This window comes from Amblyomma maculatum, chromosome 3 (assembly GCF_055883805.1).
Source record: "Amblyomma maculatum isolate TAMU_Amacu chromosome 3, ASM5588380v1, whole genome shotgun sequence".
Lineage (NCBI taxonomy): Eukaryota > Metazoa > Arthropoda > Arachnida > Ixodida > Ixodidae > Amblyomma > Amblyomma maculatum.
The window spans coordinates 200514770-200540982 of record NC_139346.1 but is presented as its reverse complement, the minus strand read 5'-3'; the positions used below and the strand labels follow the sequence as shown (position 1 = coordinate 200540982).

General features: G+C 40.3%; 1 protein-coding gene across 2 annotated transcripts; it reads right to left on the bottom strand.

Moving 5' to 3' along the window:
* Positions 1–1562: 1562 nt before the first annotated feature.
* LOC146197415 (vacuolar protein sorting-associated protein 33B-like) lies at positions 1563–24598 on the bottom strand. Of its 2 annotated transcripts, XM_084599229.1 has the most exons (19): positions 24350–24598; positions 23922–24002; positions 23265–23329; positions 22398–22515; positions 20665–20805; positions 19386–19490; positions 17363–17459; positions 17184–17261; positions 16792–16865; positions 15098–15184; positions 14230–14320; positions 14004–14072; positions 12959–13023; positions 12607–12708; positions 12260–12454; positions 11110–11214; positions 7811–7901; positions 6767–6859; positions 1563–6282 (listed from the first exon to the last, which is right to left on the bottom strand). In XM_084599229.1, exons 1-19 carry the CDS (start codon positions 24440–24442, stop codon positions 6203–6205), a joined length of 1830 nt encoding a protein of 609 aa, XP_084455355.1. In that variant the 5' UTR covers positions 24443–24598; the 3' UTR covers positions 1563–6202. The 2 variants fall into 2 exon arrangements, with proteins under 2 accessions (XP_084455355.1, XP_084455356.1); XM_084599230.1 differs by lacking the exons at positions 23265–23329; positions 23922–24002; positions 24350–24598 and having other exon boundaries at positions 22394–22515.
* Between the last annotated feature and the right edge of the window lie 1615 nt (positions 24599–26213).

Sequence of the window (26213 nt, the reverse complement as noted above, 5' to 3'; positions counted from 1 at the left end):
CACCTGTGCGTGCTCTTTCTGCCTAGCCTCTCGTGTCTGTATTCCATGGCTGCACAGTTTCTTTTAATGTAAAGCGATGCTCTTGAATATTAGTTCTACTAACCCAACATATTATTTCGGATAAATACTCAAAAATTATCACAGAACCTATCACATATGGCACACCATTATTTCCCAAGACAAAAGTTATCTGTGCAAATAGAACAATGACAAGCTCTACAAATTGCTACCTTAAAGCAGCTTTTTTTCAGTGTCTGAAAACTGAATGCTGTATCTGCATCTGTCTGGCCTGCTCACTACTCAGCCTGTCAGCAGCACTCTTTATTCTCATCTCTGAAAAGTGAACCCATCAAAACTTTAATAAGCAAAAATGTTCTTGTGAGCATCGTAGTGATGTCCTCTGTGCAAAAATCACACACTCACTTGTCACGTGCTAAACACACAAGAACGGTGCAAAATATCCTTATTACGAAAAATGGCAATACCACAACTGACCAGATATTCATGCAGTGCAAGCAGGTAAGCTAATTCAGTAATTCTACAACACAGCAAACTATCATTGTGAGCAGACAAAATCTATGCCATCCTCTTGCTGCACTCAAGTACAGTCTCTCTTGTAATTACAGTACAGTGCAGCATGGACAATGCTGTCAAATTATTACTCTGAGCCAAAATCAATTCTATGGCTCCTTCTCAGTTATTTGATATTAGTCCATCAGCAAAAGATTCATTCAGTGCTGCAAACTTTAAACAGAAATTTTTTCCCACCAAATGAAATTAGATCATTTTAAAGACTCCTTGACCACAATTGTTTTGAAGAAAACAGCACTATAGTGTAGTTTCTAGGATCCACACACAAAATTGTGTTTAAGAATCGCAGTTCATTTGCAAGATCTTCCAGTAATGATGACACTCATCGCCGGCATTCTGTTTTTCCATTTTTGTTGAGAGTGGCCTCTATGTGCAATAGAAAAGTACTCGATCGATACAGGCCACTTTCATTTTGTCCTCAGTGCTACTCTAAAAGGGCCCTGAAATGATATTTGTGGCTATACTTAAATACAAAAAATGTGTACCGGTGGTGATTGCAAGTATTCAAGTCAAATTTAAAAGCTCTGCATGGGCCCTGTATTATTCAAATTTTTTAAAAATCCTCCTGCCAACTGCTAAGGCAACACTTTGCTGCTCTTTCAAAGTTGTCCCCTTCCTGTTGATGTCAACTGGGCTTTTAGGTGTGCCCTCTCATTGGGCACTTGCAAGTGCCGAGGGTGAGACAGGACGTAGTGGGGCGTCGTAGCAACCTTTTTTTTTTTATTTTTTTATATATAGAGCAAAAGTGAACTAAGTTGAGGTGCCAGAAGAGGAGCATCATTTTTTATCACTGATACCTTCGGTATTAGTGAAGCTAGATTGAAACTGTTCGCACTGTGTAGAGGGCTGATGGAATACCGATTGTTCACGCGCACCTTCGAGTCTTAGAAAATAGCTTTTCATGGTCCTTTTAACATCCAAGCGGTACACATAAGCTACAAAAGACGCCATAGTGGAGAGCTGCACAGTAATTTTGGCTACTTGGAACTTTTTAATGTGCACTGACAATGGATAATCAAGAAGCCACCCTTCAACTAAAATAAAAGTGATCAAAAAAAGTGTAGCTCAAACTCGGCCATGTTATAACAAGATACACAAGGTAGTCCACCTTCACACCCTAAATGATAAAATTTTTGCGCAATTTCTTTAATATTGCAAATGACAACAGAAAGCGATGCAAAATTTTAGAATATATTCACATTCATATCATTCCTGAAGCTGACAAATCTCAAAGAAATTTGAAGATATAAGCTTGCAGAATGTACTATACATAACAAAACACCATACTGATGCTCAAATACACTACAAAACATTTACATTAGTTCAGCACCAGATACACACTTGATCATTAGCCTTAATTTTACCACAACCACAAATCTTGAAACACACCAATTTTATTTTTGTGTGGAAAAATATCTCGCCCTTACAAACGCGAAATGTCAAACGTTCATCATATTAACTACAGTGAATTATGTACAGGTCAATTAAAAGCACTTATGCTCATCGTGAAAGTTTTAATAGGGAAGTCTTCTATTGAAGTGGTTAGTGTAACCTTCCCTGCCATATGAATGGATAGCAGAACCACAGCCTACAGCAGGTCAAGCTGGAGATGGTCTTTAGTGCACAACACTTGCCTACAAAGTCTTGCGGCACTGACATTATCACACAGGGTAAATGCTGAATATGTCATACAGTGCACATAGGCATTGCAAAAACATTAGCAAATTTTTGAGCATGAATGCAAACAATCAGTATGAGACACCGAGAAAAAAAAAAATTATTTAATTTGATGTTATTACACAATGCATCAGATTCAAACTGACACATTTAAAATGAGCCAAATTAATGAAGTCAACAGTACCAGTATGCACAAAAGTGTGCATAGAACAACGCAGTTGGCAGAAGAGGCTGCCTCTTTGCAGTTACAAGTACATGGTCAAGATTGGTCAATACTGGCCTTCATGCAGAATGAAGGCAGAGCGATGGGAGATGTTAGCAGAGTGTTTTTCTTTCTCCCAAGTGCCCTTATAAAAAGCCCTGTATGAGTACCATACTTTCATTAAAACAAAGAGCAACTAAGTAGCAAAGCAACAGCTATACAAATGGAGACTAATACTAAAGCTCACATTGATACAGTATTTATAAGGTATAGGCATGAGTCAGTTGGTTAACTATGTTTGACATAGTCATCTCATCTCCGCCCGTCTGTGTCTTTTTGCATGCTTCAAGTCAAACATCCTGAAGTGTTGCCAAGGTGGTCTTGCCTTTGTTTGAATGTGATTTGTGACGCAGACGAGATGTTACCATCTTTTTGCAGGAGAAATCTAGCATACCTCTGAACTCCATTCTATGCCAGATAAAAATGCCGCTTGAGCAGAATAAATAATACATTCACTTTATAAATTAGAGGCCGCAAAAACCACTTCTATTCAATTTCTGTTTATTAAACTGTCACCTGTGCAATGTCCTAAAGTTTTAATGCCCATTTTAGTGAGAAACGTATAATATGCTGGACAAAAAGAGAGAAGAAAATGCCACTAATGTGACAATTTCCATCTGCAAGAAATATTCTCAATAGTGTATCAACAAATCATAACAATACTATTATTAAACTGTTATCCTGATGAACTGCATGCAACAGGTAACAAACTTCCAAGAGTCTCCACGAATGTTTTACATGTCCTGACGCTACACTTTAGTAAAGTATAGAGACACAAGTGACACAGCAACCAGTGGTGTCACGAGGGGGGTGCGGGGGGGTGCGGTCTGCACCGGGTGCAGCGCTCAGGGGAGTGCAGCTGGGTAGTAAGTGAAACGAAGGGGCAGGGGGCGAAATAATTATTGCGTAATGATGTGAAAATGCGCGTATTGGTGCCGCTGAGACACTAACTGGCAAGTGTGATCTTCTCATAGAACGAATTGTTCTTTTGTGAGGAATGCTTGAAAACACATGCCTTAGTTTATGCCAGAGACTCCACGTCACTTCAACGTTGGACCGGGCCTGTGTACCTGCATGTACCCTGGAAACACCACCATTAACATGATACCCATCGAAAATCTCTTCGGGGGAGCGTGTTAGACAACATCCGTTGGCAGCCATGTTGCTGCATCGCCTCTTTTGTGTATATGCAGTTTACTCTCCTTTCCCAAGCGAGGACCGCTGGCAATATCTCTCCGGTGGCCTTTTGTCTTGTTCATTTATGCCTTTCTCGCTCCTCGGCCCAGTCACACATCCGCCTCACACTTTCAAAACTCCGACACAGAATGCCTGTTGCTCAGAAGAATGAAAAGTCTCATCACTACGCGCTGACAAGAAAAAAAAAAAAAATAATAATGAGAAGGAGGGCACCTTTAGCAAGGCCAGGTGCTTTAAAAGGGGAATTGAGAGTGGATGTACCCAAGAGTGCTGAAGTAGTGTATTATGCGGTTCTTACATTTTTTTCTCTAAAAAAAGCAAAGTAATTGTTAAAATGAAAAACTCAACTGAAAGCGATAAAAAATGAGCCTGTAGACGCCCACCGTCTCTCATATCCAATAGGCCATTTTGCGCTTAATATATTCTGTTGGTATGACATCAATGTGTGCTGGTAACTTTGCAGTCTGTAGTGGAAGTTAACTTGCACCTTTTTGAGTAAAGGAGAGGGGAAAAGTTAAATGTAGAAAATGAGTGAAAGGCTTTCATCTATGCATGTGGAATGTGAAAGGCTCTGCATGGACCTAACTACAATGCGTAGTCTCATAGTGGGCAATCTCTTGCCTTAAGCAGCTTTCTCAGTGAAATTCCTCACAACTTACGCATGCTAGTGTTTCTGCCTTTTTTGTAAATATGTGCTTTTGATATGTGATGTTTTGCTGACTGCCACTTCACTCTCACTGCGTGGTTGGGTGCAGAGCAAACTTGACTTCAAAGCAACAAACCATGAGGACAGAGGAGGTAGAAAGGGAGTTGCGATCCATTGCTTAAAACGTGGGGGCGGGATTGGGGGAAGGGGCAAAGGCACAGTTTGGTCATGGATAAAGAGAAGAGCACCACCAAAAGAGCTTGTCACAAAAAGTCGTTCACAAGACCATGTGCCATTTCATATCTTTTTGGATATATAGTAACAATGTCATTTTAGCAGGCAAACATATGCCGACTGCCCAAGTGACAGCATACATTTTTGCAAAAATGTCCTCACATCATGTCTCGGTAAAAGCACTATCCCAGTTACAGATTAGGGTCTTGGAGTAGGAGGATGACTCAATAAAATAATAAAAAAAAAAACAATTGGGGGACACTTAAGCCCCGCCTTTATGAGAATGATACAATAGCGTTAATGGCTCTTGTCTGTGGTTCTCTTTATAGATCCTTGATCGCATACATTCACTTAGCTACTCGCTTAATCCCTAATCCCTCAACTTACGCCTCTGTTACTTTACATATACTCATTAGCACAAAGACGTAAGCTACCATGTTATAATGAAATACCTCCCGACATGGATATAAAGCACTGCTTTAACCAAGCTGAATAATCACGGATGCATGACTAGCATGTCTGATTCAGGATCCAAGGGTGCCAGGTTTGATTTGCATATCGCCCTCCCAAACTCACAGGAGCTCGCCGAGTTGGCAGCTCGGCCAAAGTTCGCGACGTACACAACCTGTCGACCAATCAGTGTCTGGTAATATAACTATTACCTGCCAGAAACATGCTCATATATTTCACTCAGAATGCCGACGCTAGGTTCTTTACTTAATGTTGTCGTCTTAACGAGCTTAAAAAAATCTAGTGCTCGAACCATCCAATTCCCCCCACCCCACCACTAACATGTACGTCTTTCTAACTAGCCCTAGTGCCTTTGTAATCAATTAAAACAAAGATATTGATGTATTTATACAATGAAAATGTTACTCGTTGATATCAAGACAGCCCAGGAGCTAGAAAAAAGTGACATCAATTTCTGCGACAGACAAAAATACAGCGAAATGCAAAGCAAGGCATTTATGAAAACTAAAGCATACTCTGTTTTCTATCTACATACTCATTTATAAAAGACAGAAAACATGATTTATGAAACACCAAGCTTAACATTATTAAGCCACTAACTCCAAGTACTCTAAGCTGGAAGCAAGTGATTTGCTCCTTGACACGAAGGTGTGTGCCTCATGCAGTCTCACTGACCAGTGATCCATTGATGATGCATTTGAGGGGCAAGTAATATAACGCAGTTTCTTCACAGCTCATTCAAATTCAATACTACCTATATTATTCAACTGAAAGGATTTACAGTAATGATGACCAAATTTTATAAATTCGGTTCCGGGCTTACTGAATAGAAAAAATTAACAACTAAAGAAATCATGCAACCTTCAGTGTTCATTTATATGACCAATGGTAAAAATTCTCTAAGCTTTTGGACTTGCCCTCAAGATAATACACAACTGAAATGTGTTCCAACAAGATCTACATACACAGGCCTTACATTATGCATGGCTTTATGTCTCAGTGTTTCCTCACTACTTAATACAACAACTGTGTCCAAGATGAGCCATCATCGCAGTCACCTTGGTGCAAAAGAACCACAGACAATTGCTACAGTGCAGGCATGCACTGCTCCATATAAACAGTCGCTATCGTCCCTTCAAAATCACATTTTCCAGCAAGCTGTTGCCGTTGACAGTTGAAGTGGCTGCAACCAGTATGTGGTAGCCTGAAAGTAGCATAAAAAAGGACCAAGTCATTAGAATAAATACAATAAATACAACAGTGCAACAACAAAAAAAAACAAGTAGCACTAAAAGGCAAGAGTATTTTATCTAGTGGCAGCCCTGCGACACATGGTATGTCCTATTTGACAACATTTTGTTGTCTTTTAATTGGCTAGAGATTCAATGAGCTATATAGCATTGTCAGCTTAAGCCTGAGTAGCTATAACCAACCTCTCCTGTTACCAACTAAACGTCTCCATCTTGTCTCCTCATTGCAGTAATAAAGAATCAACATTGCAAAAATCATGTAAAAGTGTTTTGATGAATTTACTATCCCTTAAATGATTTACTCAACTGCCTTAAACACTTCCTTGTTCTTCATTCCTTGATAGCGGCTATGATGAAAGAAAATCCCAAAATGAGACTTTAAGGACTAATAAAAAGTCTACCCTTAACATGACATAAAAGACAAGTCAGGAAAATTACCTTTAAGTTTTCCTAGCAGTCGAAGAGCAGCAATCTCTGCAAATGTCACACCCCCAAGAAAATACACCAAGACTATCTTTGCTTGAGAAAGATCTGAAAAGGAACATCAAATTATTCATTAAACATTAAAAAATAGTATCTTGCAGTTATACAAAACATTTGCTTTTAAGGGTTAGTCACTAAACAATATATAAAATTGTTTACCAAAGTAGACCTGATTTTGTAGGGTGTTCATCCAAATTAATTTTCTAGAATTAAGCACCAAAGCAGGTCTCTCAACATGAACCACTGGAAAAAGCATGATTACTAAATTATCATCTACCCGAGTGTCATCATACAGGTACACAGGAGAGGAAGGAAAAGCTTTAAGGCTGCATCCAAGTGGATAATAATGATAATTAGTTCATTTCAAATATTTCAAATATCCAATCCACCACAGAGGATTCTTAAAAATAATATCATGTGGCTTAGTATAACAGTGGCATCACTGAAAGCAATATGCCATGTACAAGCAAAGCAAACATGCAGATTCAACAATTCAAGGCTTCCGGAATAAGTGGCATAGTGAACTTTCAGCTGGCCATCTAGGTATTCCCAATGAACGGGAACTTGATAGCCTTTCTTGTTTCAGTCCAGTGTCCTGATACCTTGGTTTATAAGTTTACAGGCTTAGCATCCCAGAATGACATCGATTATGAGGGATGCAATAGTGGAAGGCACTATTAGCTTCGATCACCTGGGATTCTTTAATGTGCGCTGGCATCGCACTGTAAACAGGTACTTTGCGTTTTGCCTCCATCAAAGCACCGCCTCGATGGCCAGGATGGAACTTGCATCCTCAGTAACAGCAGTCAAGCGCCACAACCACTAAGCCTCGCAGCGGTGCTTACACGTGCTCATACTTAAAGCAATACTAGTTGCAAAGTGCACTACCACCCTTTTGTGAAGAAGGAAATCCCCAGAAGTCATACTTCTGTCTAGTCATAATTCAGAGTAGCATTATAAATCAAATTCAGATAAAAAATCAGCATTTCCACTCGGCACCTTTCGAATGTGGATTTGTGTAAGTGGTAGTTGAGCCAGGCAAGAGCTTTAGGGCATCTTCATAGCCATGGATTCCATCTTTCAGAAGTATCTGCAAGACAGAAACATGAACAACAAATGCTTGTTAATGTTCACACAACATAAATGAAACTAGGCAAGCTATCAACAGAGCACATTCTCCAAACCACCTTACTTTCTGTCTGAATTGTTGAATACAACTCAAGAGGAAAGAGGCTTTTGCCCCATGAAGAATGCTCCTGCAGAAAATGACATTTACCGATTTCCATGGCGTCGTGGGTAATCCTCTTAGACATGCTAGCGTGACAAGGAAGAGTGTAGCAGATGAAAGGGGATTTATCACAGCTTAACTAGAATAACCGCTGTGTCATGGAAATCAGTCGAGACCATTGGCTGAAAGACATCCTCTGAGGGGTATCTGCCATATTTTTTCTTGAGTTGAGTAGTTGAACTTTGTCATAATGAAGTCGAAATGAGCTAGCTATTGCTTCATTATAGCCATAGCTTTGTTATAGCCCATGATGGCCTTAAGGTGAAACTAATCCAAGAGGAATCGTCATTCTTTATCTACATCTATTATATCATTATAAACCATTTTGCTATAGTGAGGTTTGACCATAGAGTTACTGTGCAGTATTCAAGTATTTCACTTAAGAAAATAACCTCCCAATATTCTGCAGACTTTCTGCGCCATGCACTGATATCACATTCTCCTACATAATATAAGATACGTTTTTATCTCACATTCTGGTTAAAATTAAAGGAGCAAGCAGTCTACGAGTCCAAGGTAAATGTAGGGGATATTTTTTTAATGTTTTGTAGCTGATATTGACGAACTAGTCAAAAACAATGTGCCGATAAACAACGAGCTCCCACCATCGGCGTGTTGTTTTTCCTTCCGCTTTGCATTTAATATTCTTTCTTCCTAAAATCATCACAGGACTAGTTCTTGTCAATATCAACTACAAAACATTAAAAAAAAATATCCCCTACGTTTACCTTGGACTCGTAGACTGTTGGCTTCTTTAATTGTATCCTAACAAGCCTCTCATTTCCCCTTCAATTTTCTGCTTAATAGCTAGCGAGGGTCTCGGTTCTGGCAGTCTAGAGGTCAAAAAGGTGGCGTAAGAAAGTTCTTGCACAGCTGCTGCCCTCCCTAATGATCACATGCTATGTGACGCTCGTGGTATAACAGGATGTTCCACATCCACCGCCGTAATAAGGGTGGCATGGGTGAACACTCTCAGGTTTCAGTTGCAGTCAACATAAATACCCAAGAAAGCAGAAGGTTGGACAGCAATTGTTGCAGCTCAGTTGGGAGGGCACTGGATGCGATATTCCAAGATTGCTGGTTCGTCGCCCACCATCGGCGCGTTGTTTTTCCTTCCGCTTTGCATTTAATATTCTTTCTCCCAAAATCATCACAGGACTAGTTCTTGTCCAATATCAACTACAAAACATAAAAAAATATCCCCTACTTTTACCTTGGACTCGTAGACTGTGGGCTCCTTTATTTGTACCCTAACGAGCCCCTAATTTCCCCTTCAATTTTCAGCTCAATTCTGGTTAAAAGTTTTATGAAAGACAATTGCTGACAAATTAATAAAAACAAATATTACCAAGCTTCCGCAGTGCAGTGCATAGCGAGAATGCGCAGGGGAACAAAAGGAGTCGGCAGGCAACTCTGGTAAGGAAGACGGAGAAGAAATGTGGACTCCGAAGAGTAAAAACCAACGTCACCACCCTTAACATTAGCTTGTTAATAAACAGTTGTTTCTAAAAGAAGTAAAAAGGAATGCTGCATTTAATTTGTGCCCCCATCAGCCTATACAAGAAGCTCTTACCCTACAAATAGCATAGTTCGGCTAAATGCCCACCACTGGTCCCCTGTACTCAAAAGAAAAGATGTTTTAACAGATATACAATGGTAGTAAATGCTTATTTGCTTGTGAACCTTTTTTTGCTATAATCGGAGTAAGAAGATGGTGTGCTGGAATGATCACAGCCTGCATGCGTAAGTAGTGGATACTTTAGAATACTACTATGTACAAATAACATGCACCCGAAATACACATTCAGCAGATATCAGTAGATATGCACCTGCTAGATATGCAACAATTTAATTTAGGTACAAAAAGTAGCTTCCTACTTCAATAAAAAAAAACAAGCTAATGGTTTGAACACTCTTCTCAGCACTTGCACTTGTAGAAAGGCAGTGATTACTCACTGACATCCACCTAAGCAGCCATACCACTACAAAGGAAAGCTATACAACTTTTATTATTTTATTTTTATTTTCAAACACTGCAAGCAGCAGTGCTGCCCAAGCAGGAGAGGCAAAAAAAAAGTTACATATTTTGCAGAAATAGCTCAGCGAGCCTATTTCCATTGGTGCATTCAACAATGAATGATGGCAAACAGTTCCACAGATGTGTTGTGAGGGAAAAATATGCATTCTGGAAAAGTTTGGTCATGGCAAAATATGGCCGTTTTACTTTGGAGTGGTTCAGTCTACTGGATCTCTGGGGGGCAGCAAAAATATAGGTATCACGAGACAAACCAGATTTGCTGTTGTAATGCTAAAGAAAAATTTGTCCTGGTCTGGGGTTCAAGCCCAGGACCATCTCCTTTCCAGAGCAGTCGCTCTACCAACTGAGCTAACCAGGAAGGCTAGCAGATGCTGGATATGCACCCCAGACCAGGATGACTTTTTCTTAAACAATGAAGTTTCTGAGAAAGCTGTATAGCTTTTGTTTGTAGCCGTATGGCTGCACTTGGGTGGATTTCAATGAGTAGTCACCCCCTTATTGCAAGTTCTACTCCACCTTGGGAGGATTTCCCTAAACTTTGGGAAATCCTTAACACCTAACTAACTAAAATAACTAACACCTGCACTCTTGTCAACTCAGCTGAATGGGACGAATGGGACAGCTGAATGCATTTAAGCACATCTAGAATCTGAGTGGCCAAAATAGGCTTGAACTTTGCTGCAAGGAATGGCCTCTGGAAGGAAAGAGAAAAAAAATGTGGCCCAGGACATACATAGGACATCCCTGAAAGCCTGCAGTGAAACTACACAATGTTTTGTTTTATGCTGCATGCTGCCTAGTGGATGATGGCCAGAACCAAATGTCATGAGCATTCCTTTGCTGTCTGTGTCTATTAAACATTGGGCCAATTACACAAACTAGCTCTTAAAAGTTAGTTTCATCAAACTGCTACCTGCAGCAAAACTTCTGCTCGCTATGTGCTATTTACTACCAAAGGAGAGCCTGCCATACCTGCTCCACCAGTCTGGATGCCACAGGGATGTAGGCCCCACTGAATACGTAGCCCATGTCTTTAGGATTCTTCAGGTCATAGCTGTCACCAGCATTGGGGGGAATCTGTGAAGAATGATATCAAAACTGCGTACCTCGCTACACTACACAGTGCTATTATGTATACTATACTACACATTTCTGACGACAACCTTCAGTATATAGCCTCATCAAATTTTTGAGGTTAAAGAGAAATTACAACAACGCTTAAGCTTCTCTGCATTAAAAGTAGATGCATTAGCGCCTTTAACGCCACCTTTTCATTCCGTGTCCCAAACATGTTAACAAGTCATGTGCACCACAACATATTCATTAGGTGCCCTTCTTGGTACCAACGACCCTTTGCGGCCTATGCATTGCGTGCCCATCTGGCATACCAAGGGCTTGTGTTCGAACCCCAATGGTGACAAATTTATTTTAATGAACTGCCTCTATTTCTTGAGATAGCCCTCACTGGAAGAACCTCCTCACCAAGTTTGGCTTCATTTGAACTCTCCCCCAATTTGTTAGCCTAATTTAATGTAGAGTCTTGAAATTCCTATGTGAGGTCATGTGGTTATGACGTCGTGACACTGTGGAACAATAAAAATGTTGCAAAGCGACAGCAACACTGGTCTTTCTATCTTTCTGCAGAAGTGCTCCTTAAACTAATCCTAAAAATTTCACAAGAATTGGCAGGCAGGGAAAAAGAACTAGTATATACATATATGTAATCTATCCTTCACAACATACAGTTTTGTTCCCAGATTAAGCAGATTAAGGTAAACTGAGCTGCACAGTGCTTCAGTGACATGTGAAAAGTCGCTACACTGTTGTATCTCGCATCACAACAGCATTAATGTTTTGCAAAAGAGAGTGCAACGTCTTGAATGCACAGAGATACAATTGCATACAGCTGTAACAGTGAAGAGCACTGTAATATTCTGATAGGGAACTAGTTATGATTTCAGAATGCCACATATACCACGCCAGTGATGCAATTGTGACAAGTTCTGCCAACCAGGTTCAGGAATAATAGCAATCATATTACACATACTAGCATAGATTTCACCAATCACAACGATCAGGATTCATGTTCAAGACAAATCTTCTCAGCTGTGGAAGAACTCACCAGGCTTAGCCTCCTAGTGACAGCGTTGAATCGAGTTGCCCTGGGTAGGGAGGCCATTGCTGCAGCCACCTTGCTGGCCAGAGTTGGGGCCATAGCTGAAGCCGCAGCTCCTGCCACTCGGCCTGTTCCTTGCTCCTGGCACAAGCCAAGCTTTTTGAGCAGATGGAATGTCCAAATGTAGTGGTAGCCATAGCTCTGAGATATAAGAGAGGACAGCAAAGTTGAGGAAGCAATGCCAATGATTTCATGCTACTGTACAAAGCGCCTAAAAGTAGCACAAATAAGCACTGAAAATAAAACAAATCATGTGACGCAAAGTAGCCCATAATGAGATGTAAACAACTCACTTGAAGAAACTGCTGTGTGAGCAACTTGTATTCCTGGAATGGAATGCCATCCTGGGTGAGGGACAGCAGGCACAGTAGGCGTAAGGTGCCGATTGCGGAGTGCTGCAACAAGAGGAAAAGCGCAGGAAGAACTCCTTTACTCTCTTTGTTATAGCTTTAGCTTCAGCACAGCAGTCTCTCTTTACCTTCAGATCAGACGTCATGACTATTACAACCGATGCACAGAAAGAATGCGTTGCAGCATTAAGGCATTGTCATGTGCTCACTACAGGGTCGCACAGTTAGGCTACAATACTACCACATGGCAGTAACAGAGCTCCCACATGCATGCACACATGTTTAGTGGCCTCACCTGTCGATTAATACATTCCTCGATGAAATTCATTCCTTCTCTTACTTCTAAGCCCTCCAGTAAATCTGAAAAGAAAAATAATAGGAATAAGCACGTTGGGATTACGTACAAAGGTCACATTTCACAGTGTGCAAAAATCGTGATCAAGAATGAATATGTTTGTAGTAGACTGCTCTTAACAGTTTAAAAGTAAACAAGGGTAGCACCCTTCAAGACTAGAGTCCTGGAATGTTCTAACCCATACAGGAGCCCTCATAATGGCAGCATTTCTACTTGCTCGAGTACGCCAAGGGGCTTAGTTGTCAACAATATGCAATCACTAAGAAACAAAAAAGAAATGAACATAGGTGAAAAGCAAAACTTGTACATGAAGTAAAACCAAAAGTAATTTAATCTCACTTTCTTCACCATCTTAACATTTTTACTTTTCATACCTTTTTACTCTTAGTCAGTTTCACAATGGTACGGTACCTGGTTCAGTTATGTATGTTGCAAATCTATAATCATCTACGTCAAGGCTGAGGAACCCGCATCAATGCTGAGTTCCCGCCAAAAAGCGATGTTTGCGCCCTCTGTTGTTAATAAACAAAAGCGCCATATCACAAAAGACGCCAAGGCAAGCAATAGAAGGTGTGCTATTGTCTAGCAAACAGAAGACGGGGCCATCGCCACCCATTTGGCGACAACGGCAGCAACTCGGTGTTGGCAGGTTTGGTTCCTTGATATTGTCGCAAAACATTGTGGGTTTGCATCACACTTGGCCAAACCAGATAAGCACTACTGTTAAACTTACTACAAGACAAAAGTTTTCACAAGATACAAGCTCTGTGCGCAGTTTCACCACAAATAAGCGACCGGTTAAGAAGGAAATTTTTTAATGTGTTTACGATAAAAATGCACAATACTGTATACTTTAAGTCAAATTAGTCTATACATTGTTTATAATTCAATATATTTGCATTATATTGATACAATAAAAAGTTTGAGGCGAGAGTTCCTAGGCTAGTACACAACACAAGCAGAAACTTCTTATCACCATACTCACTGTGTTCAGTTCTAAGCTGCATTTCAAAATTTGTGCGCGAGTTTTTGATGACTTCACAAGACCCAATGTCTGGAAAATTTCAAAAAAGAAGAAAGCACTGTTAGCTAGCCCTGAAATACTTTATGACAATAAAATCAAAATTGATTATGATGTCCTTTAAAGGGTCAAAAACCAGCAAGAAGCCAGGCAGCTCTCAAGAGAAATTTAGTACTGAGGAGTGACTCACACACTGCCAGTGAGCTGTGCTGCTGTTGCAGGGATTTGAGCTCATTGGCCACAAAGTTCTTCATGTCCCCAATGCTCATGCCGTGCCTTTCCTGCAAGACAGGATACTATTTAAACACATAGCGACCAAATTGCGAGCCAATCTGCTCACATCAGCCAATGCAAGGCAAGACAAGGAATACACGCAGTGAGCGCAGATACTTAGATCAGAACATACCATAACTACTTAATGCAGTTACGTTCATATTAATTACCCCTACCCTATTTACTGCACTAGCTTTTTTCTTCACGCGCCTCAGTATTCTCAATGTTGAAAAGTGGTATGAGCAATATATTTGAGATAGTTTCAGAGTTTCAGAACCGGCAGTGCTAGCTAGAGGTTTCAGGGAGACACTTGTTACTATGTGCTGTATGCATCTATTTATAATATGATGAAAGAAAATGATAACTGATCCAATGTTTACAGTTACTGCCAAAACAGCTGCAAGCTATTTCTATTTTGCTAGTGCAATTCCTAAGGTAGTCAGCATGAACGTCAAGCAAGCTCAAACGCAACAAAGGTGTGAACGAAACGTAACCCAAACAAAAGTATCAGAAGTGAATGATTTCCGTACTCGTTCAACATGGACAAATACTATTGCACAACACAAGATTGGTACTTAAAAATCTATAATCAGAAGTAACACAGTGTGCTCACTGCAGTCTCAGTGCAATTAGAAGTGAAGCACTTGAAAATAAATGAGTTGAATGACTCAGCCAAAACAACTTTATACCATTGCCCATCTCATGAAAACTAAGCAAGCAAACCCTCTGCACAAAGTATGCAATGTACTGTCAGCAGTGAAAAATGATGAGGAGATGATGCGCACATTGTACTTGGACTGCAGGTGCTGAGCCTTCTCCTTAAGCTGCACAAAGACGCTTCCAAAGTGCGAGTCCCTGATTTCTTTGTAGACCTGCGAAGCAATAAAAAGATGGCATCTGGGTAATATGCCCAAGTAAAAGCTTCCTTGCACCTGAAGTATGGGTCAGTCACTTCTTTCTTAGTCTATTTACTTCCAATATTCAGCAGCATTTTGGTGCGTCATTGTACATTTAAGCAATAAAGAAGAAAATAAATAAAACAAGATAGTCGCTCAGGTGGCAGTGAACAACGAAAAAGGTTCGATGTTCACATAAATATACTCAGTGCTCAGGTACTGTAGAAATAAGCCGCATAAACAGCTCTGACTAAAGAGCTGTCAGAGGAGAAAAAAGCCTGCACCCTTTCCTGTAATAATGTGACATAGCAAACTGAATGAAAGACACTTCTCTTAAATACACATACCGCCAACTCCAACTCTGGAGTAACTACAGACATAGTAATCCGACAAATGTGTCAGGACCAGTAATAAGACATTAGTTTTGTGAGGCCTTTTCCAGTGTTTTGTGACATCAAGAAAAAAATAGATGCTTAACATATTCATTGTGACGTGGGTAACTGGCGGGTCCCATTGAATTCACAATTAAACCTGCCCCATTTTACTGTGCGGTGCAGTATTCCTGGCCACATAGAATGATTTAAACGATGCAGCCCACTGCTGGTCTACAATCCAGTGACCATGCTAACTACTGTCCTTACACTGGTTAACTAATACTCCTTGACTGTACCCTGCATTGTTTGTCTAGATTTCAATATGTTTGTTTTCCTATATTATCGGAACAATGGAAGTAAACCCTGACAGTTGATTAGAAACGAACCACGCTTAATTACTGAATGCATGGTGTACAGGCTGAATAATAATTAACAAGATCAGTTTATTAGAAATCAGTCATCAATTTCTCGTTAAGTACGAGTGAGATGCACACTTCTTGTTTTCTTCTAAGTCACAGCTATCCCCTAGATGCATCATCCTTAATATATGTTATAAATTCAACAACAAAGTGAAAATAAATTTTGTTCTTGACAGCAAACTAAAAGTTCACATGTTCACATAACACACAGCTTAGCCCCGCCGGGGTGGTGCAGTGGTAAGACGCCCGACTACTGTGCCGGAGTTCCCGGGTTCGAACCCGACCGCGGCGGCTGCGTTTCGATGGAGGCGAAACGAAGAGGCGTCGTGTGCTGTGCGATGTCAGCGCACGTTAAAGATCCCCAGGTGGTCGAAATTACTCCGTAGCCCTCCACTACGGCTCCTCTTTCTCTCTTTACACTTTCATTCCCACCCTCCTCCCTTCCCCTACGGCGCGGTTCGGGTGTCCACAGAGCAAGTGTGACAGTTACTGCGCCTTTCCCTTCCTGTGAACCAATTTAATTTAATTAATTTAATTTAACACACAGCTTACACAAGCACATATGCCAACACACCACAAAAAAAAAAAAAAATCAATAATGCAGACTCAACACCCAGCGATAGCTGTAGACTGCATTCTGAAATACCGAACATGAATAAGTTAAACTACGTAGATCAAGATACATTCTTGAAATTTCAGGGCTGTGACACCACACAACTCTTGGCTTGATCTCAGTTAGACATCAGAACCTGCTGCAAACAATAACACCCCGTGAATGCTGAACACTTACCAGATCTGTGCTGTTTACGGTAAGCCGCATTTCTTGGTCTTTGCCAGTCACACTCTTGTCAAAAGTCACCCTGCCTGCAACCGGAGGAAGAAAAACGAAGCATGCACATCAAGGCTCCCACGACAGTCTTTTAACACATAAAACTGCAAATTAGTAAGCACTAGAGGAAAGAACAATGGCAGGCAATCACACACCTCTCATCATAAATATAAGTTTGCTGCTGTTGTCGTAGAAACAGTAACGCTTTACGTTGCAGCACTGCAATTCTTTTTAACACTACAATGCAGCCCAAATTTAGCCAATGCTGATTGGCTGATGAGTACAGTCTAGGTAATACAGGTAAAAAAAAAGTATGACAATACAAGCAGATGAGAGAAAAAGGGAGGGCTTACCACTTTTAATTCCAAAATACTCATCCAGAAGACCAGAATAGGTGAGTTGGGTCAGGAGAACACTAGCATAGTCAATGTCTAGAGAGCAGTGAGAAGGGAAATAAAAATTGCACAATGATGTGTTTCTAACACATCATAAACTGCATTCTCTCCCTGGATGTGTCAAGCTGGTTGCTCACCTCTGTCAAGCAGAAACAAATGACTGATGCGGGGCATCGAAGGCTCTTTAGGCTTGGAGAAGTCAGTGGGAAACAGCTTCATCACTTTCAAAACACCCTGTGAGAGAGGACAAGCAATTATATAAGCAAAGAGACAGTGCAGGAGAGACAGAGCACAGTGAGAGATGCAGAAGAGCACCGATTAAATAGTTATTTAACAGAGACATTGTGTGCTGTCTCTTCTACACAGTACTTGCTTGAAGTGTCTCATCAACTACACGAAAATATCGTCGTTGGATGCGAGTGGTAAGCAACAGCCACCAGTACAAAAAATTATATAGCAACAAGTTATAGCATAACATGAGGCCTGCTTCAAATACTGAACTGATGTAATCTATCCTTAAGGTCCAGCTCTACCACCATGTTGCAGGAGGTCAATGTAATGGAAACCTCGTCCAGTTCGTAATACTGGGCTAGTTGGGCTAGTTGGGTAATACTGGACTAGTTGGTTGGCCGTTTAGTTGGATTGGTCTTTTGGTGCTACGATATGAATGAAGAATGTCATTGTGTGCTAGCTAGTGTGCTGTTTATAGAAGGCCTAATCTTAAATATGCCATATGATGTCAATAACGGTGAAAAAAAGAAAAAGAAAAAAAGAAGATGGTCGGACTCTTCCAACCACCACAACATCATGCAAAAATGGACAGATCTCTACTGTCCATCCACGTCTAGAAAATTTCGACCTTTGTTTTGGGGGTAGGCCACCAGAATTCCAGGGTAGGCTAAGTCTATTTTGGGAGTGGGCCAGTCAGTTTTGAATGTGTGTCCACTTGGAGGTTTTGAACGTAGGCCAACTCACTTTTTGAAATGCGCAAAGTAGCAATTGGGGGCTGGCCATCCAAATTCTGGATCTATTGTGCACAGATGGAAGTTGCACAGAGCACAAAAATGGCAGTAACGCATGCAGTGTGGTCAGCTGCGACAATGGCTATACAAAGTTCCATGCTTTCTTCCCATGAGAAATGCCTAGGTTTGAATCCGCTCCATTCTGACGTGTGTATATATATATATATATATATATATATATAGCGAAGTATACGCTTCATTAAAGGAAACATTTTTTAATTGACTCGACGTTTCGATCGGAGACCGATTCGGTCTCTGATCGAAACGTCGAGTCAAATAAAAATGTTTCCTTTAATGAAGCGTATACTTCGCTATATACTCTTTTAGCAGTCCAGTACGTTATATATATATATATATATATAGTTTTTATCTGACTGTTGCTACTATTCTGTTGCTAGGCTAGGTTGACAGTCACTTCAAGGACAAAGAACACATACCTTAGTTAGGCTCACCTAATGAAGTAGTGAGTTAACAGGATGCTGTAAGAACGCATCATACACAGGAATGCTCCGGTATCAACAACTCAGTGCAAATTGTTTTCACATAAAAGGTAATTTTGAACAAAATAAAGCAAGGCTTGTTTTTGCGACATTTTATTAGAATTTACAATCGCTTTCATACAATGTAGCATGCGGTCAATGGCAGAGAAATTGTGCCATGGAAGCTACAGGGTTAAAGAGCACCTTAAAAGGCCAACGCAATAGTGGTGTGCTCTAGACCCATTGTGCACTGATTGAAGTTGTTGATGAAGAGAATGACATCCAAAGCACCGTGTGGGAGATAGGCAGTTAAACATACAGGTTGTTCGGCTGCGGCAATAGCGCAATTGTCTAACACAGTGGCCAGCGAAGCTGATCTGTTCCTACAGTCCCACTGCATGTTTGAATCCTATTTGCAACAATAAAGCGTTTTATTTTTGTTTAAACACTAAGTATGCCCCTGGCAAGTAGTAGTTTACAGGTGACAAGGTTGTGTACTGATAGCTGGATTGTGTGACCTCATGAGGCCACATGATATGGCCACATTGGCAGGAAATGGAGTTATTTTTTTCAGGGCATGCACGCATGAGACAGAGCTCAGGAAAATTAATGAATGCAGGTCCTAGTGCCTGCACACTAAAAATAATTCTCACACTCACCTCAGCACAGTTACCCTGTGCATAGATGTGACTAATGGGTCCACACAGGCTCTCAAGCTGAAGTATGGACTGTGCTACACAGGAAGTCCAGGCACAGTCACCATCCTATAGACAGAACGACAAAAGAACAAATGTATTCATAGAGACTAGCATCTCTGTGCTACATAGATGCTTCCTGAAAGGCATGAATGAGCTTTCAGCTTCTTGTCCACCATTGCTTCGAAAGGGCGCAGCAATTATTTGTATCATAATTATACTGCAATGAATTTTGATCATCTCTAAAGTTCTGGCACTCTGCTAATGAATGAAAGCATGATGACTATGTTCCTCTTTGGGAATTTCTTATTGACAAACGTCAGTTCTAACAACAGAAAAGACGTTCAAAGACTGATTTGATTAACCCAGAGGGCATGAAAAGGTTGGGGCTATGAGCTTATAATAACAATTCAGAAAATACCGTACAATATGCCCCAATTTTCACCACCCATTGCTATTCAAAAGCACTAAAACAGCCCAATACCTTCTAAAGGGGCATTAGTTACATAAATATGAAGGTTTGATAAAAGTCTGTTAAACATGTTAAAATGCATCAGAAAGCATGATGCAATCATTTTAGTCTGTACCTTCTTAACAGCTTAAATGACCAGAAAACCAACTCAGTTTCTACCCATATGCAATGCTAAAGTTTTCACATGACTCATTCTCAAAGATGTGACAAACCTGCCTAAAGCACTGATGCCAGGTAATTACTTTTTGTTTCCTAATTTCTAATTGCTAATAGGTTCCTGGCCTTATTTTTGTATACCTTCAACAACTTACAGCTTACAGATATTAAGGATATAAGGAGGCATACTTATGCAAGCCTGAATGGTTTGTATAGTACACAACGAAGTGATTAAAGCTTGCTCCTCAACAGGAATGAGACAACAATTTAAACCTTCAGAGCAACACATATCACCCGCAGTATTTCTACACTCAGAGGAACCTGCACACCCTTGCCTCAAGATGTGCATTGGTGAATGACACTGCAAAATTGCACGTCGCCGAATTGCAAAAAGAGCTTTACTAGTTAGGCTTTGTGTTTTGGCACTACTGTCAGCAGAAAACGTCTCTGCAAAAGCTCCCAGTAAACTATCAAACAAGCGGCTTCAATCAGATGGTGCTACTTATGTTCATACTCGCTCGTGTTGTCTACTTCCTTGTCTCATCTCCTGCGCTATTTTCTTCAAATATGCTTAGTCACCAACTCGCCCAGCAGCATACTCTGATGTATACTCACAATGAAAAAAGTGTTAAAAAAACTGGGAAGTTCTAGGGAGAACAGATCAGTGTCCAATGGAATCAGACCCAGAGGAAATTCAAGCAGCTTCACGTAGCCATACACCCCTTCACTCTCCAGTGTCTGCTCGCAAACATGCATCTGTAATAATGCAAGAGAAATAGAAATGAGAGAACTGAAATGCATGAGCTAGAGCAATTCAAGGCCCTTAAAATGTGCTGAAACCAAGTTCAGAAAATGCACAAAGCTTTAAAACCAAGGCACATATCAATAACTAAAGACATGCATGTTTCCTGAGTGAAGACACTACGGACCGACATAGGTCTACCTAGACAAAAGGTGCACCCCCACAAGCGATGGTTGAGAATACCAGATACTATTTTTATAAGTGCTACTATGTTGTGAACATGCCCTATTTTACCTGATGCAGTTTTATACTCATTAAATAATTTAAAGATGCAAGACAATTTTGTGATTACCAGACAATAATCTGAAATGTATGCATCTTGCTCATTTTTTTTTTAGCATTAACCAGAATGTTAGCCCACCCTTTAAAAAACTGCTAATAGTGGAGTTTAACATCCTAAAGTGACACATGGGCTGTAAGAAATGTTATAGCAAAACGCAGCAGATTAATTTAGACCACCTGAGGTTCTCTGACGAGTGCCAACATTGCATAGCACGCAGGCATTTTTTTGTATTTCACCTCCATTGAAATATGTATACTGTCATGCCCATGACTAAGATTAGCAGCTTTAATCCCTCCCCCAATCATTTTGAAGTGATATGCACCACGTGAATTCAAGCCATTTTTCCATGCACACATCAAGAACATCTAGAAATTAGGCTTTTCGAATATTCAAATTCCAAATATGAATCGAATATGCTTGTTCTTTGGTTTGTATTCGTATCCAAAAAATTATTTTCCGAATTTTCGAAAATTACTGAGCAGGCCGAAAATTTTCAAATTCAATGCACTGTGTGCTTCACCGCAAAGCCTGAACTAGTGACTGCAGTGAAGCATCATCAAAACATGACAGGGCCGTCTTGTGAAGAGGGTCTTCTCAACAGTGTGAGCAAAGCGAAGCATGCAACGAAACGAGGAAAAACGATGTACTCCATTCGGTTTCATCTCGAAAGCAGACAACCATCATGCAGGCAATCAACAGACAAAATTATTGCGATGCAGTGATGCAGACAGTTTTTGGCAGTTTTTTTAGGCTTGTTCAATAATTCAAGCTTTCGAATGATTCGGAAATTTTTTTCTACTCCCTGGAAAGCATAATTAACAAGAATTTACTGCATTCAGCAGAGATATGAGTGCTCCACGCAATTTCATGCAGGTCCTTTCTGTGCAAAAAAAAAACGGTATACGGAATCCTGTAAAAAATGTGCACTGGATTTCTCAGTATAGGTTATACAGTTCTGTGCAATTCTAATTTAATTCTATTTGCAAATACCATGTGAATCCTGAAAGAAACAAGACAAACGATGTTTGCTAGTTTCTCATTTTCCTTTTTTCTCTTTTTTTTTTTTCACTTATCAGGTATTCGATTCAATATTCGAAGTCATTTTTCTCAGTGTTCATATTCAATTCGTACTTAAAATTACTATTTGCACTCCTCTACTAGAAACATGTCAGCACAAGAAACTCATATTTTCAGCAGAGAGCTTCTGTTATCTGACACACTCTTTTAATGCTTTCTCATATGCATACAATGCAAGTTACCTGCCTTTCTGGGGATACAGATGATATAATACTTGCACTCCCTTTTGTTCTGCTTGTGGACCGTGATATGGTTTGCTATCATTTTCATGTTTGCAATTGTTGACCTTACGAGGTAGGCACATCTGCAAAAAGTTGAAAAATTATATTGTAAACCACACATGCACACGCATGCACAGCACTCTATTTATTAGTGGAGTGCAGTCACAGCATTAGGAATATACAATACTTGCATTATTGCACAAGAATTTAAACTCTGCGTGCTTGTATATATTATTATATATTATTGTGGCACATACTCCAAGCTCAAGAGTAACATTTTGCAAATGATTTTCTCTGTTCTCTTAACTTAATCTACTTCCACACTCTTCAAATTTAAGTAAAGGCACAAGGTAGGCATTAGGCATCAAGGTAGGTATTAAGAAAACACCTGCGGAAAGTCAAGCACACTTGCAAAGAACATATTCTCAAGAAATGCACTTTATGGTTAGTACTGCATGGACATTAGTAAATGAAATACCTGCATGATCACACATAAAACTTAAATGACAGTATATCTCTGGATGGTTGTGACACGCACCACAAGCAGACTAATATTTTGTACAATCTTTTTTACATTCTCCATAGCATCCCCCTTCCAGTGCATGAAAGCACTCGTTGAGGCACAGGACTTACAAACTAGATGCTCATGAAGTAAACAAACTATGGGCAACATCGAATTTCTTTGAGAAAGAATTACACCTTGGGCTAGGTGCTAAGGTAATATTTTTAAGTGCACAGCTAATAGAAATTAGGTAGATAAGAGAGCATACATTGTCAGTGGGATAAATTGGCACCATAAACAAAATAGCTCAAAACTCAAAACCACACTCACTGCTTGCTGGCAGCAGGTGGAGCAGTCGCTTCTAACTTGTAGATCTTTTCCACTCCACCAGTTCTCTGGTACCGCAGATAAATGCGAATTAATAATGCAGCAGTATAATTTCCTTTTGCAGTGTTACTGGCATGAACGAAACAGAGGGTAATGTGAACATTTGATTTATGTCTAATGAGTCTTTCCAACAAAGATAAATATGAGACCATGAACCAACATAACACTAGATATCAAATGATGCCCATTAATTGTTAGCAGCGTGAGAAAATAAGTTAAATGAGGCGTTTACATACATTAGTCTAATGTATGTAGATAAATTCGCCAACTTTAGGGCGATTTTAACTGAGAAAGTAATTAATTACTCGTCAGCAGAGGAAAGCTACGCACCTTTCTGACAGAGTGTCAATCAGTCACTACTCCCGCATTTTACAAGTTATTGATCAAGATTGAAACAAATTAAGGTCATTTTTTGTCAGGAAGAATAACAAGGAAGGCAATAAAGGTTAAAATAATTTTTAAATTATAGATGCGGAATAAGAGCACCATATATATATAAAACATATATCGTAAAGGACACCTACAAAGCCTTCAAGGAAACTAGCTTGTACAATTGTGAGAATTCAGTCAGGTCAGAACTGTCGGGAATCACAATGCTACCTTTAAGATACCAGCACTGGCGATGTGATCCAGAGGAAATATGAGGTCTTGTTCAATGACCAAGTCCTTTACACCTTCGATCTGTAAAAGAAGAAAAAAAAATGCAGACAGAGTACATGCAGACATAGAGAGAGAGAGACAAGTACAAACAATAAAATGCCCTATAATGGCCATTTTTTTTTTTTTTTCCAGTTTAAGATCTCTATTTAGTGCTGCAACCTTAATCGCACCAATAATAATTCTGTGAACAAACCAACAATGCGAGAAACGGAAATCACACAGCTGGACGTCAACGCCCCCATATGTATTAAATCAATCTGTTGCAAAATCAGTGTAAGATATGCCCAAGACAAAATAACAGTAAAATGTTCATAAGACGCTTTGACATTTTCACAGCTGGAGAAAGGCGATTACGGGTACGCGCTTACCGATCTAAGCGTACTCGTCAACAGTTCCCCCGTAGCGGCCTTCAACAGTTCCTGAAGAACGGCGCAGGGATCAGGAGCTCCGTAGCGTGCCATTTCAGTAAACTTGTCCTATGCTTCTGCACTGTAAAAAATTAAGGAGTTACAAAGGTCCCCATTTTGCCCATAATCATAGATTAAACGAGTGCGGATCGAAGTGACAGCATCGAGAAACGTTCACACGGATAGCAGAATTCATTGAACGTGTTAATGCTTGACTTGGATTGGATTCTTGTCTGTAAGAAAAAAAAATATACATATTTTTGTTATAAAAACCATAAATGTTCAAAACATTTAACAATAATTAAAATCCACTAATATTTTTTTAGAAAGTGTCTTAACAAGCTTCTGACAAAATGTTTGCACTGACGCGGCAGTTTTGAAAGGACACAATTATGTACATTAAATAATGTCAGTTGCAGATGTCCATACAAGCTGTCACTTACTTTCACGTCATTCATTCATATTAATCGCGAAGTTACAGACGTTTAAAGCTGCTCGCAACTTGGACATTTCGTAAAGTCTCTCTGCTTGAAGTGCTAGCAAAAACAATACAAAAACCAACCGCACGCCGTAAACAGGTTGATTACTGAGTCAAGATCACACCACCCAGGTGACTGCTGCGTTCGCATCTTTCGCCTGTACATAGCGCATGCTACTGTGCCACCGTGTGACACCTGTTGTTTTCCCACGGTTTACGCCTATAAACCTGGATGGCCCCTCACGCATATGCTAGGCGAGGTCGATATCTAATTTCAAGTGTCACGAAATGCTGCCGCATCCGATACTCCATTACTGGGCTGTTCCATTCCTTCCCTAATAACCCTTCCCTTTTTTTTTCTTTCTTTCTTTCTTTTCCCCTTTTGCTTTCTTTTTCATTCGGGCGTTTCAGCGAATGTGATGCGACTACCTGGGTTTGCTGAAGCTCAGTCGGGCTTGCTTTGGAACGAGGATGCTTGCTGCGGACACTATGACCCAGCGGCCGGAGAAGAGGCATCTGGGCGTATCGCATGAGACGATGGCTTCGCCGGGGGAGAAAAAGTGAGGTCACTCACGCCCGAAGGCGTACACAAGTTTAGCCAGTTTGTCTGGACGAGTTAATTACCTGATATTAAGCAGAAATATGTGATGTGCTACACCACGACATTTTTCTCAGGAGATGAATTAATATAGTACCATATTTCTTAAAAACGGGCATTGGGCAAAGGGGGGAAGGGTGAGGAGCTATTTTCGCAAAGCAGGAACAATCTTCTTTAAAACAATAAATGCCAGTGGGGATTTCATACTCCGGTCGTGACACAGGCAAAAATACATGCAGAAATTGTATAAGTGAATCTGGGAGTAGCCGCGACGAACGTAGAAGCAAGTTTCCCCAGCGTGTTTAATCCTGCTTGCTTTCGCGGAGTCTACGAGGTGCTTCTACCAGGGGTTTTCTCAGATTCTATTTGAAGTTATGTACGACAAAAGCTTGAGCAGATGACTTCATCGAAGAGCAGCGCTGAAATACAGTGCATTTGAGAAGATATATAGGGTCGGCTTAAACGCCAAAACAATTATAATTTTGCTGTCCCCAGCCACCTATCTCGTCTATCCTGCTTCGGGAGAACCGACATTTTCTGAGTACTGTGGCAGAACCGGAGAAAGGGGTCCAATAAATATTTTACAGGGGCGTTGATTAAGGACTGAAATATTCATCTGGCAGTTGTAGGGACATGGATAAAATCGTTTCTCTTAAGTTCAAAGCGGCACAATTTATTAGGGTGCCTCTGTGCGCGCACTCCCCTCGCACGCGTGCCTTCCTCTGTCGCTCCGTACAATTTAAACTGGT